This window comes from Papaver somniferum, chromosome 2 (assembly GCF_003573695.1).
Source record: "Papaver somniferum cultivar HN1 chromosome 2, ASM357369v1, whole genome shotgun sequence".
NCBI classification, from domain to species: domain Eukaryota; kingdom Viridiplantae; phylum Streptophyta; class Magnoliopsida; order Ranunculales; family Papaveraceae; genus Papaver; species Papaver somniferum.
This window is the reverse complement of record NC_039359.1, coordinates 69175907-69194310: the sequence shown is the minus strand read 5'-3', so window position 1 is coordinate 69194310 and position 18404 is coordinate 69175907. Positions and strand designations below refer to the sequence as shown.

The 18404-nt window shown below is 36.9% G+C and overlaps 2 protein-coding genes across 2 annotated transcripts; both read right to left on the bottom strand.

Moving 5' to 3' along the window:
- Window positions 1-2663: 2663 nt before the first annotated feature.
- Window positions 2664-4314, bottom strand: LOC113353482 (omega-hydroxypalmitate O-feruloyl transferase-like). The gene is made up of 2 exons (XM_026597065.1): window positions 3769-4314; window positions 2664-3654 (listed from the first exon to the last, which is right to left on the bottom strand). Exons 1-2 carry the CDS (start codon window positions 4252-4254, stop codon window positions 2794-2796), a joined length of 1347 nt encoding a protein of 448 aa, XP_026452850.1. The 5' UTR covers window positions 4255-4314; the 3' UTR covers window positions 2664-2793.
- A 2415-nt stretch (window positions 4315-6729) lies between these two features.
- LOC113353481 (omega-hydroxypalmitate O-feruloyl transferase-like) lies at window positions 6730-8291 on the bottom strand. Its single transcript, XM_026597064.1, has 2 exons — window positions 7731-8291; window positions 6730-7637 (listed from the first exon to the last, which is right to left on the bottom strand). The coding sequence occupies exons 1-2, from the start codon at window positions 8181-8183 to the stop codon at window positions 6783-6785; spliced, it is 1308 nt and encodes a 435-aa protein (XP_026452849.1). The 5' UTR covers window positions 8184-8291; the 3' UTR covers window positions 6730-6782.
- Window positions 8292-18404: the final 10113 nt, after the last annotated feature.

Sequence of the window (18404 nt, the reverse complement as noted above, 5' to 3'; positions counted from 1 at the left end):
CCAAACTCAGCAGATATTTTCGGTTCGAAAACTTCTTCTAGTATGCGTACAGGTACGCATACTTAAGGTGACTAGTTTAGGAGTTTGTAATTCCTAAACACAGTAGATATTTTCTGTTTGAAAACTTCTACCAGTAAGTATGCGTAAGGGTACGCATACTTATGTTGTCTCCTTCACCAATTTTGTATACACACATATGCATACACTTGGTTCCCGGTTTATGGATTTATACACTAATGTGCGAACACACTATATATGCTTATATCCAAAGATGGTTATATCATCAACTCTTAATTTCAATCATTGAAACTTTCTTAGAGGACGTTATATAGTTGTTGTTCACAAACTATTTTTTCTCAAAGCGATTTTCAAGTTATTCAAATTATCATAATGAAACATTCCAAGGCAACACCAAATGATTGTATCACACAAACCATGTTAGATGTAACTCGGCAATTTTCATATGATCTTATTCGGACTTTCGTCACGAATGTAAGATGAACATGGCTAAAGCGAAAGCTTGACAACACATATTTCGAGAAATATATAAGCGAGATAAACTCAGCTCGAAATCTCAAATGTGTATAATAGAAAACTATATCGTAAGACGACTTATGTCTCAATATAGGAGATAGAGTAGAAATAGACTTTCCAAGTGATAGATGAGTTTAAGTCTCCACATACCTTTTGTTGATGAAGTTCCACAAGCTCCCCTTAGTAGTTCTTCGTCTTCATATGATGAACGCCGAGAGATCTAAGATCAACTACACTATCTATGTCCTAGTCCGAGACATCTATAAATAGGCTAGAAATCAAGACTTATAGTTTTGATCACTAACATTGACAAACATGCTTGAGATAGCAATGCATGCGAGTTCGACCGAGCAATGCTCTAACAACTATGACACTATATAACAATGATTGAAAGAAACTGTTTTCTCATTATTATGGCTACGGATCTTCAACAACTATGATGCTGAGTTGAACACGTTCAGAATCACTGGAGTACTTGAAAGTGACGAAGATTTCGAGTAATATTGAAGAACCAAGAAAATCAAACATTTGGATGAAAAGCTATAAAATTTTATTTATTTTACAAGCCTTTAACCCGGTACATACGCACATAGAGTGTGTAAAGTGTTTGTACATAAAATTTGCATTAACTAACCCCTACATGATTAATTTGTACTACAACCTCATCAACTGTGAACTCCGTACCTAGTTTGTGATGCAGAAATGGCATGCAACAAAGGAAAAGTATACCTTGATTTATGTGCAGAGATGACGTGCAACAAAGGCAAAGTATAGCAGTATATGTTGCACCGGTCGATGTAAAAGCAAACATCGAATTGTATTTTCTAATGTTATTCCGGAATCTTTTTCTGACCTTGGTCCGCTTTTATAGTCCAAAATTTCCTTCTAAAATGGAGTAGATTTTATTACCAGATGTAACCTTTTCTTGTTGACAACATATCAAACATTTGGGATTTGAGGTTTTCTTGCTTTTATAATTTCTTTCTTCATAACGTAACATGGCTCCACATAATTGGTAAGTTATAATGGACAATTAAAGCAGCCACCTGTGATTTGAGGTTTTCTTACGAATTTATTTTGTTTTGCCAATTAAAGCAGCCACCTGTGATATAGTTGGTAAGTTATAATGGACATGCATCTTTTTATCTCTTGCCAAGGACCCTCAATCTGACTTTTGCCTTTTCAGATTCTTCATGACTATCTTTTGCCATTCTGAACCCCTGTGCAAAAGAATTAGTATTCCCCCTACCAATAATTTCCCTCTTTCTAGAGACTTCATTTGCAGTATAATGTATCAAATCTTATGATTATTACCTACATAAGGTTCTTGCCCTCAATCCACTTGCTGTGCAAATATGGTCGGTTTCCATCATTAATTTGTTTTATCAAGGGTTCCACCCATCGATGTGAAAGCAAACACGCATCGAACTGTATTTTTTTTTTTGCCCTTGTAATCCAAGGGTTCCTCCAAACTATTTATAAACTCGCAAGATGTAATACAATTCTGGACTTCCAACTCGTTCAATTTGGAGTGTAGCCTTTGTATTGTTGTCATAAACAGGTTGAGTGTACAAACTAATATCCACGGGCATCGGCTTCAGATTATGTACGTCGCCTTTCCCCATCCTCAACATTCAACATTCATTCTATAGACTGGTTATGTGTGCTCAATTATTCTTCTGGTATGCATGCTTCTAGGAAAACGCGCATTACGTGATGATCAAAACATGGTCTAGAAAAAGGAATTAGATATCTGACAGAGTCACCAGGGATAGTATTTCACTTCTGAATTGGCAATCCTCTTCAAAAAGGATTAAGGAGGAAGAGATAATGTCTGGATGTGTAGAACTGACCTATGATGGGTTCACAAAGAAGCGAACGTATGTAGTATGTACCATCAAACATACGTACCTGCTCTAAGTCACATCATAGAGTTAGAGACATGGAATTTTTTGGAATAACAGACATGAATCACCAATATCAGTTTTATGTTTCTATAACAGACATGGAATTTTTTGGAATGCGACACAAATCATAACGCAATACACATTTCTCCCTAAGTAAGTTAATGATAATCTATAGAAATAACGAAAATGATACTTTTATTCAATAATCAAGTGAGATAATCTTGTTGTATTGAATACAAGAGCAATTGATTACACACAATCATGCATACCAAATATTAAATCAAGATCTTTGTTTTTTTATTTTTTTGTAATATTGTGTATATATGGAATCTTACAGATTTTCCTCTCGATTTTAATCGATTGCAGTAATTGTTTCTTCGAAGATCTTCATGGCAGAAACAGGGAGACTTAGACACAAGTTTATGCTTTTCCTTTCTTCTCCATGAGCCAAGAAAAAGACTACACTTGTTGGCAAAGTTGGAGGGCCTGAGAAAAAAGGCCCTCCCGAACCAAAATCCATATCATGGAATCCTATCCTAGTCCAAACACTTAGAAACAGGGTGTGAGCTTTAGGTAACGGATGCTCGTATTCTTCTAAGGAATCTATTGCTGATCTCATGTATTGGTCTGTAACCAACTTAATTAATTGTCGAATTCGCTCTATCATTGATGACAATGGACTTCGTAGAATCTCACTCACGCTGCATTGGCAGTTCTTTAATGCGAATGCATTTCCAAAGTAACCTTTTGGTAATGGCGGGTCGAATCTAGACCGAGCATCAACAGGAAAGAGTAGCCTTACTTGTTGATCAGGATGAAGTCTTAATGATTTAGTTCTCGCTCTCCAAATGAAAGAAGTAAGTGCTTCGAAAGTGCTGCAGTTTTTCAGAACCCCATCTTCCATGGCTTTTTTCTTTAGTCTTTCTAGCTTGTGGGGGTGAAAAATGAAGGATTTGTTAAGTAGATTTTCTTCCTCCCAAAGAGCATTAGTGTTTGATATGTCTATGATTTCCTCGAGTATATGGTTGAAATGGGTCTTCAGTGGGGTTCGTGCTTTGAGTAAGGTTCGATCTAGGAACGGCGGTTTCGTTAGTGGCAATCCTCTCGTAACTTCACCCCATGAGATCACAAACTCCATTGCTCCAGTTCCATCAAATACTGTGTGATTCATGCTTAGTCCAAGAATAAATCCTCCGCACTTGAATTTGGTCACCTTCATACAAAATACTAGGAGAATAAGAAGAAAGAAAATACCAACATACTCAATTAAAGATGAGTTCAAGAATTAACTTCGTAATTAAAAATATGAGAGGCATGTATTATAAACCTGAACCGCAAGTAGAGGAGGATTTTCATGTATGTTTACTGGACCAGGATTGCCATAAACAAGTTTCTTAAACTTAGCAGGATTGGGTTGCGTCAGGTCACCCATCTCTTCCAACGTACAATCCGCCTCAGCCTCAATAAAAAGAGTACCTTCGCCTGTGCAATCTATTGCAAACTTATTTTTATCATTCAAAATAAGACGTCCAGCAATAGGATAGTAGTGAACAAGAACTTTTGCTAAGCCATCTTTTAAGGCTTGAGCTGCATCTATTTTTTCATCGATTGTTTTTCTAAAACAATTAAAAGTTTGAATCATGTCAGCTCCCCTGTCAATGTTTGACAAGAAGTATATACCCTTTGGTGTCTCTTCTGCTGGAGTAACCAAAGTTGGTTCTCCAATAATCTTGACATCAAGATTCACAATATGTTCATCGTCAAAAGTTTCCACATAGACTTTCTGACAGCTAGAGTCGAGATTCTCCCCCATTTGTAAACAAAAAGCGAAAATGAAACTTAATTATGAATAAGAGCAAACAACTTTATTTATTTATTTATTTATTTAGATTGTCCGACTAGTTATATGAATCATGAATAGATCAAATGCAACTATATATGACCGAGAGAGTACAATTGTTTTCCTTGCTTCAAAAGAAAAACCACAGGCATTAAACTCAGTTGGTCCTGAATGATATCGATAGTTATCTAATACTCCCTAGTTTTCCTTGTGTGAAAACCGAAGTACACATCTGATTCAAGATAGGGTGGGGTGGCAGCCTCAAAACCTTACAGGGCTCAAAATGAGGAATAAGACAGAACAGGCAGTGAACCATAAAAGGAAAGAAATCGTGGGTTTCTATGCACCACAACTTTCACCTACTATAAACATAACAACGCCAAAGAAGACTTTATGACCTTATGAATAAGATGCCGAATCTAATTTTGATTAGACAGACAGACAGACAGTCACATCACATATGAACGAACATTGGAGCTTACCTTGCGTGAAAGCAGAAAGTTGGACTCTGCGAAAAATAAAATTAAAAAAGTCAAGATTTGTCCCACATTTTCTTGTGACATATTGTCTATACTTATTGGTAAGTCTCCCACCGACATTAACTGCTAGATGAAATATATTGAAAAAAGTCGTACTAGAAGTAACGTCTAGATCGACCACTGAAGGAACAGAACTCATGGACTACTGAAAACGATTGTTGAATGATTCATGAGGACTTTTTAAGTATAATGAAGGAGAAAACCCAGTTGTAGTGTGCGTGGTCTCCATCATCTACCTACCTATAATGGCCGAAAATCTAGATATAAATTAAGTAAAAGAATTTAGTCTGGGGTCAGTTCCATAAAGATTATTAAGATTGGTATTATGAAGATTGGACAGTGCTACTGCTAATGCCACTGTAAGCTGGGGGAAACATTTTGAAGGTTGGACGGTGTCATGGCAACCATAAGCTAGGGCGAACTATGAAGACTGGAAGGTGCCATGGCCTCTCTAAGATCGTTGGAGACAACGTAGGGACTAGTTTTAAATTAAAAAATTTAGTTAGGAGGCCCAAAGGGTTAGGTCACTACACTGAAAGAGCTGAGTAATGCTTATGGGAATTTTAAATAATGACTTCGTAAACTTTGTCTTTCTCCTTTCGTACCATTATAACTTAACCATTACGTAAATGGCTTAAACAATTACCTAATGATTCTCTTGAAATTAAAGCCTTTAATTAAGTAGGAAGATGTTCTGAAACAAATAAAACCAGGTTTTGAAACCTACACCATTATCATATGTAAACTTCACATATATAGCTCATAGGACGTACTTTTAACATGCGATAAGCGGGTCAACAACAATAAACTGGCTCAGTCTAAAACTGAGTCTGGTGTAGGGCTGCACAACGGGTAGGGTGGGTAGGATATGACCTATACCCGCCACCCTACCCGTTTACTGGCGGTTAAGAAAATCTTTACCCGCCATCCTACCCGCCATCCTACCCGCCAAATAATGGATAGGGTAGGATACGGTTAAAAAACTGGCAGGTAGGGTAGGGTTGGCGGATATGAGTACGGTATGTGCATCCCTAGGTAGGATGGGTAGGATATGGCCTATACCCGCCACCCTACCCGTTTACTGGCGGTTAAGAAAATCTTTACCCGCCACTCTACCCGCCAAATAGTGGATAGGGTAGGATACGGTTAAAAAATTGGCGGGTAGGGTAGAATTGGCGGATATGGGTAGGGTATGTGCATCCTTAGTCTGGTGTGGGGGTATATCACCCAGCAATATCAAATTGGTTTCGCACAGCTATATATATATCAAAGTTACGCCCACAGTGGTTATTGTACAAAAATCATAACTAAAACCGATTATAGCATGGCTTTTTCGGAATTAACGATTCTCAATGATCAAACTAAACTCTAATAAAGAGAATAAGAGAGAACCATGTTCTGAATCAGTACTATACGGATACAAGTATTGATGGGATGTTGTGTATAAATATAACAAGATTCCAAATTACATCGATGCTCCCTAATTATTTTTAACGGAAAATGGGTCATTTGTCCAAATATTTTTAAATCACGTTTCAAATAGACGGGTAAAAAATAGTTTGGGTGAAATGGTCAAAAAAAAATAGTAAGGATGAAACTGGTTTCATCCTAACTTAAATTTAAAAAATAGCAAGGATGAAACTGGATACATCCTGTTTAAATTAAAAATAAGAAAAAATATTTGAAAATAGGCACGATGAAATTGGTTACATCCTGCCTATTTTTACATTTTTGGCCATTTAAACAAGATCAAAATCTAACTGTCCATTTCACCCAGGAATTGTCGATTTTGATCTTTTTAACCAATTTTGTGCATTTTTAATACTGAACTACAGATAGACGAAATAAAATTACAGTAAATAATAAACGAAAATTATGAATTCCCAGATGCTCAAAACCACACGTCTAAACACACAAAAAGTAAAACTCAAGCAACAAAGACTTGTAATCTTTTTCTTACCTCTAGATATCAATTAGTTCTTCGAAGATCTTCATTGCAGAAGCAGGCAAACCAAGAAACAAACTTATATCTCTCTGTTCCTTTCCATGAGGTAAGAACAAAACCATATTTTTTGCCACATGCAAGGGGCCTGAGTAAATAGGTCCTCCCCAACCAAAATCTGCACTGTGGAATGCTAGCCTAGACCAAGCATTTAAGATAATGGTATATGTTAACGGTTTCCTTTCATGTTGTTCTTCAAAATAATCTATGCTTGATCTGATGTAATCATCGGTAACCATCTTAATTTTTTCTTGAATTTTCTGTATTGTTGATGACAATGGGTTGTCTAGTATCTCCCTTGCGCTGGACTGGCAACTCATTAACATGGCTGCATTACCAAAGAATCCTTTTGGTAGTGGTGGGTCTAATTTAGACCGTCCATCAACCGTGAAGAGTACCCTTACTTGTTGATCGGGATGAAGTCTTAATGATCTAGTTTGAGCTCTCCACATGAAAGCAGCGAGTGTTTCAAAAGTAGTACATTTTTTTAGAACCTCATCTTCCATGGCTATTTTCTTCAGTTGTTCTAGCTTCTCCGTGCGAAAAATGAAGGACTTTTTGACATGCATTTCTTCTTCCAACAGAGCCATGGTGTCTGACATGCCGATTATTTGTTCAAATGCATGGGCGAATTTTACATTAGGTGGGACTCGTGCTTTCAGCAAGGTTCGATCTAGGAATGGTGGGTTTGAGATTGGCAACCCTCTTGTAACTTCACCCCATGAATTCACAAACTCCATTGCGCAAATTCCATCAACAATTGTGTGATCCACGCTAAATCCCAAACAAAATCCTCCGCATTTGAATTTGGTCACCTTCGATAATATATAAAGCATACAAAGTAAAGAATAAGAAGTTCTATACATAATAGAGAAATAAAATTCATATACCTAATATGCAGTACTAACCTGAGCTACAAGTAGTGGAGGGTTTTGTACACCATCAATATCATAAACAAGTTTCTCGAGAGCAACAGAATCAGGTTTCATGAATTCATTGATGTCTTCCAAGGTACAATCAGCCTTAGCCTCCACAAAGAGAGCACCTTCACCTGTGCAGTTGATAATAAACCTGTTTTTTTCATTCTTTGCTACACGTCCGGCAAGAGGATAGTAGTAAACAAGAACTTTTGCTAAGCCCTCTCTGATAGCTTTAGCAGAATCTAGTTCACTATTGAAAGTGTTGTTAAAACAATAAATAGTATGAATCATAAACGGACCACCATCGAGGTTAGACAAGAAATATTCATCCTCAGGTGTCTTCTCTGCTGGAAATATCGAAGTTGGTTCTCCTTCAATCATGACATTAAGATTTACAATAAGCGCGTTATTAGAGGTGGTCGAGTTGCTAGTCTTTTCCATTACAGAAACAATATTAAGATGTTGCTGTCTGAATAGTTAAGCTTAATGTATATTTAGCTAGAATTTATATACAAAAAGCTTAATGAAACTTAATTAAGAATCAGAACAAACAACATAATTTATCAATCTCTATATGCTTTTTTGATTTTCTGACTAGTTATATATGAATCCTGAATAGATAAAATGCAACAATATATGACCAGACACATTAAACTGGTCCTAAATGATATCGATCGTTATCTAATATCTTCCTTCATAATGTAGCTAGGTTACATCACATACATATGTGGTTGTTCCTCAATCACATTTATTATGCGATCTTCTTCGCAGCCTATCCGCTCTTTATCAATTCCTGCAAAACAATATTAACTTGTGTTCTATTTTTCTCATGATGTCTTATTTTTCCTTCCTAAATAAAAGTCTTATTTTTCCTAAAGATTCTTCGCTCTAGTGCGACGAAATCGCAGGAAATCTTTACACCGTAGTGTACCGACCCATTGATCTCGCCTTATCTTATTCTTGTATTATTGCCTCTACAGGTTTTATATGTGCGTAAATATGACAAACATTAATACTCCCATGAGTAAAAAGCCTCATGACATTTACGTCTTTTGACCCAATTCAGCTCCCTAATGGAGGGTGCCGTCCTTATATTCCCCCTGATTGCCCCTTCAAGGAAGGTTACCTCTACCGGGTTAAGGTTGGGTCTTCCCATCCGGTAATGCAACAACCAGTTGTTTTGGCGGTCTCTTATCCCTCCACCGATATGGTTTATGGTTACAAGACCTCACCCTAAGTGGGGTTTCTTCGGACCGAGTGCATCATAGTCAAGACTTGTCAAGAATGGCCAGGTACGCTCCAGACGCCTCAGGCACTCTTGACTCCACCGTGTACCTCGGCGCCTTGATCGAGTTTCCGCACTCCTTAGTAGAGAGCTTCTTACCTTAGTCTTTCAACTAAGGCGCTCTACCGGATGGGTTTTTGTTTCACCCCAAATCTCCATTACTCAAGCTCCAGGGTCAGTGTAGCTTTCACTTGAGCCATGCTAACTAGCTTACGAATTATGACGTGTGTTAGGTCTTATTATTGTCTCTTTCTTTACGCGAACTAGGGTGCACGCCACAATCGCATAACTAGGCTCCTTAATTGGAGTCTTTATTCTGATGCCTTTTTATTAAGGTCTTATTGTTGCCCTCTTCTTCTTTGCTTTTCTTTCTTCTTGTTATAGCGCTCTATTCATATTTCTCTTGATGTGAGTTCCTCTTGGTGTGTAGATATCGCCTTTCATTAAGATAGTTGTATCCTTGGCCCCTTTTGTTCTTACAGGGGTGTATTGGATCAGGATTTATATGAATAAAAACAGGTACTAGTTTACCTGAATCTAGTGGATTTATAAGGTTTCTTAAAAGAATCTTATAGATATATAATTTTGGATTATATTGGATTGAGTTAAGATTAATTAAGATTTATAAAAAGTGAAGATCATTTTTCCCTTTCAAAAAAGAAAAAAAAAACCCATCAATAAAATTAAGGTGAAGGTGGTGGTGTGTGGGGCTGGTGGTGTGTGGTATTTGTGGTGGTGGCGGTGGTTGTTGTAGGTGGTGGTCGGTGACGATGGTCGACAGTGGTGGTTGTTGGTGGTGGTGGCGCTAGTGTTGGTGGTGTGTGGTGGCGATGGTGGTGGTTAGTAGTGGTGTTGGTGGTCGGTGGAGATGGTGGTGCTAGTGTTGGTTGGTGGTGTGTGGTAGTGGTGAGGGAAAAGACATAGTATGATGTGATAAAAAAAAAAGAAAAAAAAATTCCACTACAATCCGTGTAACTCTTGTGGTTTGGGTTGAGATTATAATGAGATAATAATATGCATAATTTTTCTACAAATATCCATAACAATCCTGATATATCATTCTTCTCAACTATCCTAAAAAATCTTAAATGAATTGAATACCTCGGATATTTAAAGATTCCTGACATATCCTAATTGAATACCTCGGATATTTAATGAATCTTGACATATCCTAATTGAATAGTATGCTTCATGCGATGATAATCTTTGTTGGTTTAATTTGATGATCTTTGAATAAAAATTTGCAAAAATATTTGTAGGAGTTGAACTCAGGACCTATGGATTGCATCTTCCTTTCTTGACCATCTTGCATCTTCTTGTATGCGGGATTATGAAACAATATTGTGGCTTTATCATATCTTCGTTCTTGTTATTTCATTTGTGCTACTTTTTTTGTGCGAAATGAACGCACAATGTGCAAACTTGACTTGTATTCGCTCATCGCTTTTGTAGAATTTTTTTTATGAAAAATATGAGTGTATGCGGATTCGATCGCATGATGCCTTGCTCATACTCTTCGTCCTTTACCATCTGTTCTGTCTCCTGCTCGTGGAAGAAAGTCAAATAGCCACACACTTATTCAAATCTTCTTCCTAATAGTTATAAAAAATGTGTGAAAAAATATACTTGCGGTGAGAATCGATCTTGCGATACCCAACTCGTGTTCCTGACTCTGAATCATGAAAAGAAGAAAACTATGCTCGCACGTAGATTCGAACTTCCGGCCACGAACGCACATATTGTTTTCTTGACCAACTGTTCAAGCACCTTCATGCGAAATTAACGCATAACATTTTTCTCTTATTCTTTGATTCTCCCTTGGCATTTGATCCAAATTATGTGAAAAATTTCGCGCTGAGAAGGAATCGAACGCGTGACCTATTACTTTTTCACTCAAACTCGAACCATCTGTGCTAGTATTCGCTTGTGACAGAAATTACAGCGTCTGCCTCTTATCTTTATCTTCGCCTTTCCTTTGTTTTCTTCACAAATTTGCCTTTTGCTTTTTCCTGAACATGAATTCACTGAAACTTCCAATTTTTCCTCGGAACTTTGGTTTTTTCTTCTGAATTTTGTAGATCTGGTAATATTTGTTGCAGGTAGGATAAAATCCTTTACTCTCCCTGTTTCTAGCGCCAAAATGTAGTTGCAGGAAATCCCACAACTAACACCCCTTAATAATTTCTATAGATCTAAATATATTTCTTGTAAAAATGATGATAAGAGTGCTGAAATTGTAAATGGACACATGAGATTTTTTACATGGTTCGATCATTGTGATCTACATCCATGGTTCTTCACTAGTGATTGTTGTAATTACATGAATATTACATTTAGAATCTCCATTAATGAGTATTTGGAACTCTAGATCTAGTTTTTGGGGAAGAAGATGATAAAGAAAATAAAGTCTCTCCCTCTACAAAACGTGTGTCTCCTCCCTTTCTTTTTCCTGCCTTTTTTTTATATAGGTGTTTACATAGTGGATGACAGCTAACATGTGGTGGGGTACAACTAATAAAGCCTTGTTTTCGGATATAGTGTGTGTTATTCTCGCACACTCATATTAGATCTTCTCGCACGTGCTCATGCTACGTCTTCTGGTGCGCTATGGAAATGGATGAATCCCGCACACTAATAAAATGTGTTGTGCCATATTTTATCCCTACATTATAAAGATTAGGAGTGGCAACTGTAAGTTGGGGGAACGTTTTGAAGTTTGGATGGTGTCATGGCAACCATAGGCTGGGTTGAACTATCTTAGATTATGTTAACATATATTCACATAATAGAGTAAGCAACATCGAAGTAATTAAATTTTGGGACCAACAATTTTTAAACCTACTATCCACTGTATACAATTAATTATATTCTGATGAGAAGCTAGCGATACTACTACCAAACTTTTCATTGTCCATTGAACAGCAGGGATATTGCATTTCCATAAAGCAAGTTGATCCTATTCACACTATACTGCAGGACTGTCGACGTTGAGATCTTATTGTACTATATGTCTATGTGTTTAGACTCCGGAACCAATGAGATTAATTACAACACTGACGGACCAACAGCCAGCATAAAGTCTTGACGATATTTAATTTGCTTAGACTCCATAAATTGGACATCCTCTCTCCAATGCAATTTATGTTCCCCAAAGCATAATCGATTCATTAATTCCCTTCAACGGGGTATTAAACTATGAAGGTCAATCGTATTCTTTACTTTCTGTGCAGGTAACTCAACTGTGCGACGGTGCTCTTTTCATAGCGTGCAAATCATGCAGTATGTGATGGTGCATCAATTTGGCATTTCATCAATCCATGGTCAGATATCTCTAGATCTAATCGTACTTCATGTCCTCCTCCGGTTTTTAAACGTTGGTTTATCAAGGAAACAGATTTCCCTATCTGTCTACCGTTCTCATTCGCCGAGATGTTTTCAACGGTAAGGAATACCAGAAATTCTGAAGTTCCATCGCTTGAGGGTCTTGTAGATGTTTTCGCTTCACTAAACCAAGCATAGCAAAACTAAAAGCAAGGGCTTTAGAGCTGAATTTGGGAACAAAGCAAAGTGCGGTAATCTCTTCATTACAGGCACTATTAGCTACTACCAAAAACTGTTGAGATATCAACACAGACTTCGTAGGAAAGAGCCCAACAAAGCCCAAACCCATTTGGCATAAATAGTTGGCATGTGTTAAAATGATTCTCTAGTAATATTTAGAGTACTAGGGAATCACCCATGCCTTGCCGCAAGGGCTATTTCATACAGTCTCATTCTGGGGTGCTTCGTTGTCGCCCAAATCACACAATTCCGTGTTTTTTTTCAATGAAAATTTAACTGAGGATTTTGTTGGTATATAACGATTAGTTAGAACCTCCACTACTGTTCATCAATTCAATTGTCAAAGCAATAACTTCAATTGACTGAATATCATCAAAGTTCTTCAATATGGATGAAAACTGAGAAGTTTGTTTTCGTTTTAAATCTATTCGATAAATGATGTTTTGTCAAGCTAACAGAATACCCAAAATTTCATTGATTAACTCACATTCAAAATTCTAAGAAACCAAAATCATAGCACAAAATATCATTTAACAGATACCGATATTAAATAAGGAAAAGAAATTCCAAAACCATAAATTCTTTAATTATCGGCACGACATGGGCTATTTCACACTGTTTTAAACTGAGGCACTAAATAATTCTAAACATCAACAACAACATGATCAGAATTTTTTCCATGTATCTGCGACATGTTACGTTACAAGCTTTGGGAAAATAAAACTTATCAGTAATAATAAACTGGAATTAATAATCTAAAATCGTATCTCCGTGCACCGTTAAACGACTACAGTGGGATAGTAAAATTTATGATCTGCCCCAAATACCTTTTTTCCCGAACAAAAATATTCGTTTCATTCAGGACGAAAGACCTAGCAAGTAAACAAAAGAATATTTTGTAAACTAAATGTAGTGGACAACCTAAGATCCAATCGAATAACTCCAGATAAGGCCCATAAGCTCGGCTTCAACGGAAGAATTCAAACCCAAATGGCTAACTATTGTAGAGTGACATCAGCAATTTGCCGCACTTTTTCCTCCTAGTCTTCTTTTCTTTCTTTTTCCCGATTTATATTTGTCTCCTTATTCGGTTTCGAAAAAAACAAAAAATCATGTTGCAACATGCAAACAAAAAAAGAAGAATAAAAAGAAAATATTTCCCATTTCTTTCTGTTGAATCATCATCATTATCAATTGCGATACATGAGATTGCATACACAAACTGCACAGCAAGTTAACAATTCTAATCAAAGAAGGTTTAAAAGAGAGAAAATCACAATAACTTTTGCATCTGAGGATAACTTTTGTACATCCACTGTCTAACATCTCCATGAAGCCAATAAAAGAAATACATGTAATAACCATCAAGAGAGAATAAAAAAAGGGTCGATGTTAAGTCATTGCATTCTAGAAAAAATCCAGTGTCTGACATTCAAAGGGTTCACTGAGATACATGGCAACATACATAGTAAACATCGAAGTAAGTGATATTGCTCAACAGATGAATAAGATGAGACTATACACATGCCTCATGGCTCCATGAATCTTCTGGATTTAAGAAAAAATCATAACCATGTTGCTGATAGCAATGTATCAATTACAGAGAAACTCTCAAATGAGAGGAAGATTCAGTTACAATTCATTACAACCACACACAGGCATTTGGAGAGTATTAATACACAAGTAAAAGTCAAACCATCACTCGTGTGAGAAAAGAATGTGGGATACAGAACACACACAGCTGTCGTGCACGTGTGACTAAGAGAGGGAATTCCTAATTCAAAACCTTAACCTGCACTGCTTTCTTCTCTTATCCTTCACCAATGCATAATATGCTATCATCCCCCCTCAAGCTGATAGGAGATGCAATCACATGAAGCTTGTCTCTGAGCATAGAAAATCTAGGTGCCGACAGACTTTTGGTGAAGATATCAGCAATTTGATAAATAGTATTGACATAGAAAACATCCAAAGCTTTGGACTGAACCAACTCCCTGATAAAATGATAATCAAGATGGACATGCTTCATCCTTGAATGCATAACAGGGTTTGAAGCAAGTGAAATAGAGATGATGTTGTCACAACCTAATCTTGGAATACCTGGTAGAGTGACATGAAGATCCTGGAGAAGATAGCAAATCCACACAACCTTTGCAGTACTATGATCCAGAGTTCTGTGTTCAGCTTCAGTGTTGGATCTGGCAATGGTGGTTTGTTTCTTAGAAGACCAAGAAATGACATTTGAACCAAGAAAGATACAATAACCACCTGTGGAGCTTCTATCATCTACACAACCAGCCCAATCTGCATCTGAGAAACCCAAGAGAAAGTCACTTCCTTTAGTAAAGTGAAATCCAAAACCCAAGGTACCTTTAACATATATGAGAATCCTATTTACTGCATCCATGTGAGAACTCCTAGGATGTTGCATATGCTGACACACCAAGTTAACTTCAAAAGAGAGATCTGGTCTAGTCCAAGTCAGATATTGCAGAGAAACTACAAGTGACCTGTATTCTGTTGGATTTTCAAGAAGAATTCCATCATCCTTAGAAAATTTTGTGGAAGTTGAAAGAGGTGTATTGCATGGCTGAGATCCCTTCTTATGATATTTGAGCAACAAGTCAACTGCATATTTGGTCTGAGAAAGGAACAAAGAATCTGCAGTTCTTGTAGCTTCCAATCCCAAGAAATAATGAAGTGGCCCTAAATCTTTGATTGGAAACTGATGTTGAAGCTCAGTGACGACAAAATTGAGAAAAGAAGTTGAAGACTCCAGTTAACATTATGACATCCACATATACCAAAGATACTGTGATTTGATTACCTTCTTGATGTACAAACAAAGAAGTATCAGCTGTAGAATTCTTGAAATTAAGAGCTAGAAGAGAAGAACTGAGCTTATCATACCATGCCCTTGGGGATTGCTTGAGTCCGTAAATGGCCTTATGAAGAAGACACACATGATGAGGTTTGGATTTATCAACAAAACCTGGTGGCTAAGTCATGTACACTGTTTCATTGAGCTCTCCATGAAGGAAGGAATTTCTCACATCTAGCTGATGTATAGGCCAGTTATACTTCACAACAAAAAATAGAATAATCCTAATTGTAGTTGGCTTGTCTACAGGGCTAAAAGTTTCATCAAAGTCCGTCTCATGCTGTTGATGATAGCCCTTAGCAACTAGTCTTGCTTTGTGCTTGTGAATACTTCCATCAGGATTATACTTTATTCTAAACACCCACTTGCATCCAACTACATTTTATCCTGGAACTGGTGGAACTAGTGACCATGTACCAGCATTTTACAAAGTTGTATGCTCATTCTCTGAAGCCACTTTCCATACCTCCTCCTTAAGAGCAGCAATAATACAAGAAGGAACTCTTGGCAAAAGAAAAACATGCAAAGGATGCTTAGTAGAAAAATAAGATTTTGGTGTATATATTACGTTCTTACCTCTAGTAGTCATACTATGATCATTCGCTGTTACTTTTGTGGGGATATCAGATGAAAAAACAAATGAAATAGTAAGTAAGGAACAAGTAGAAGTAGGAGCATCTGAAATGGATTTAGGTTCAACAGATGAAGATGAAGATTGGTTAAGAATGGAAGTATAAGGAAAGATTTTCTCATTGAAAGACACATGTCTACAAATGTATATAGCACCAGAAACAGGATCATAATATATGGAACCCTTTTGAGTAAGACTATAACCAATAAAGATACAGTGTTTACTGTTAGGTTGAAGTTTGTTGGTAGTATAAGGTTTGAGCTAAGGAAAACAGGCACAACCAAAATTTTTTTAAAAATTGTAGTCTGGTGCTCTATGAAGAAGCATTTCAAATGGAGTATGAAAGGCAATGGACCTAGTTGGTAGTCTGTTAATGAGATAGTTGGCTGTTTGCAAAGCCTCAACCCAAAAATCAGTAGGCAATCTAGACTGAAATAAGAGTGTTCTAGTAACCTCAATTAAATGCTTGTGCTTCACCTCAGCAGCACCATTTTGTTTTGGTGTATGAGGGCATGTCAGTTCATGAGTTATGCCTTTAGAGGAACAAAATTGTACAAGGAAGGTGTTAAGAAATTCACGTCCATTGTCAGTCCTAAAGTTGATAACTTTATGAGAAAACATGTTTTCAAGTCTGGTGACTCGGGCTATAAAAGAATGCTTGAAATCTTCTTTGGAAGAAATGGGAAGAATCCAGCAATACTTGGTAAAGTCATCAATAACATTGGCGTAATACAAAGCACCACGAGTAGATGAGGTATGACATGGACCCCATAAATCCATATGTAACAGTTCAAGTGGTTTTGTAGCTGCATTACAAGACATTTGAAAAGGAAGTTTATGAGACCTACAAATTTTGCATTCAGTACAAGAGAATGGTTTATTGCTAACATTTGGTAATTTGAGCCGATGACAAAGTCTTTGCAGAGTTTGGAAGGATGGAAGTCCAAATCTTCTGTGAAGCAAGGCATGGTCTATGAGAGTGGAAACATGATGAGCTTCAGGTGATTTGCTAAATGAGATAGGATAAAGACAATTTTTATGTGGTCCTTGGAAGAGAGTGGTCCCAGAATTGAGGTCCTTCACAGAAAATCCATGAGAATCAAGTGTTAAAGAGAAGTTATTGTCAGAGGTGAATTATGGATAGATAAAAGACTATGATATGATTGTAGAACAACTAAAACATTTTTAAGTACAAATGAATGATCATTAGCAGTTCTAGTAGAGTGGCCTGTGTAAGCAATGGAAACACCTTCATCATTTGATGTGTGAATGGCTTCAATACCATCATAAGATGTTACCTCTTGTAACTGAGTAGAAGAAGATGCAACATGATTGTTTGCTCCACTGTCTGCAATCCATTCTTCATTGTCAAAGATGTCAGCTGCTGCTAGCATTGCACTGAGATTAGATGGTGTAGGTATTCCTTGATAGGAGAAGTTGAGTCTTTGTGTATAATTTGGTGCAAGATGACCTTCTTGTTTGCACAGCTGACAAGTTTCTTGTTCTGGTGATGAATAATAACCTCTACCTGAATTATATCTTCCAAATATGTTGGTATTTGGATATCTTCCAGCATTATATCCACTACCTCTAGAAGAATTTCCCCTATAATGATTATAACCTCCTCTATAGTTACCCCTATGAGCAACAAATGCCTTTGCATCTGAGTTGTCAAATGTGGTTTTCTGTCTTTCATTGATGACTGTCTCTTCACTTAGCAGATTATTGTGGAGTTCTACACATGTAACTGGTGGGTTTCTGTGACGCATTGCAGTAGAAAATGGAATATGGTCGGAATGTAATGCTTTTAAGGTAACAACAACCAATTCTTTGTCTAAGATGATTTCTCCAGCAGCAGATAATTGATCAGATAAATACTTGATCTCATTAATCAATGAAAGAATAGACTTGTTACCTTGAGTGATTGAGAGCAACTTTGTACACAATTGAGTTGAGTGAGTTGAAGATGCTCTAGCAAATCTTTGTTCAATACTAGAAAAAAGATAATGTGATGTTGTTGACGTCGAGAAATAAGCAATAACAGAATCTGAAATTGTTGAGTTAATCCACATGATGATTGTGGAGTCTTCATATATCCAATCTAGATAAAGATTGTTCTCAATTCCATTAGCCTGATTACGAGCTGAAGTAAATCGAGGTGGACATGGAAAAGATCCATCCAAATAGTGACGTAACTTATATTTTTGAATTACAAGATTCATCAAATTCTTCCATGTAATGAAATTATCCTCCTTGAGTTTAAGGTGAAAAAAGCCAGTGAGTTGATTTAATGGAATTTTAGAG

What these genes read in the sequence shown, in the direction of transcription:
- LOC113353482 (XM_026597065.1), bottom strand. Translation starts at nt 4,254, where the DNA reads ATGGGGGAGAATCTCGACTCTAGCTGTCAGAAAGTCTATGTGGAAACT. An exon ending in CTCCTCTACTTGCGGTTCAG is followed by an intron (nt 3,655 to 3,768) that starts GTTTATAATACA and finishes TTTTGTATGAAG; the next exon opens with GTGACCAAATTCAAGTGCGG.
- LOC113353481 (XM_026597064.1), bottom strand. Translation starts at nt 8,183, where the DNA reads ATGGAAAAGACTAGCAACTCGACCACCTCTAATAACGCGCTTATTGTA. An exon ending in CTCCACTACTTGTAGCTCAG is followed by an intron (nt 7,638 to 7,730) that starts GTTAGTACTGCA and finishes ATATTATCGAAG; the next exon opens with GTGACCAAATTCAAATGCGG.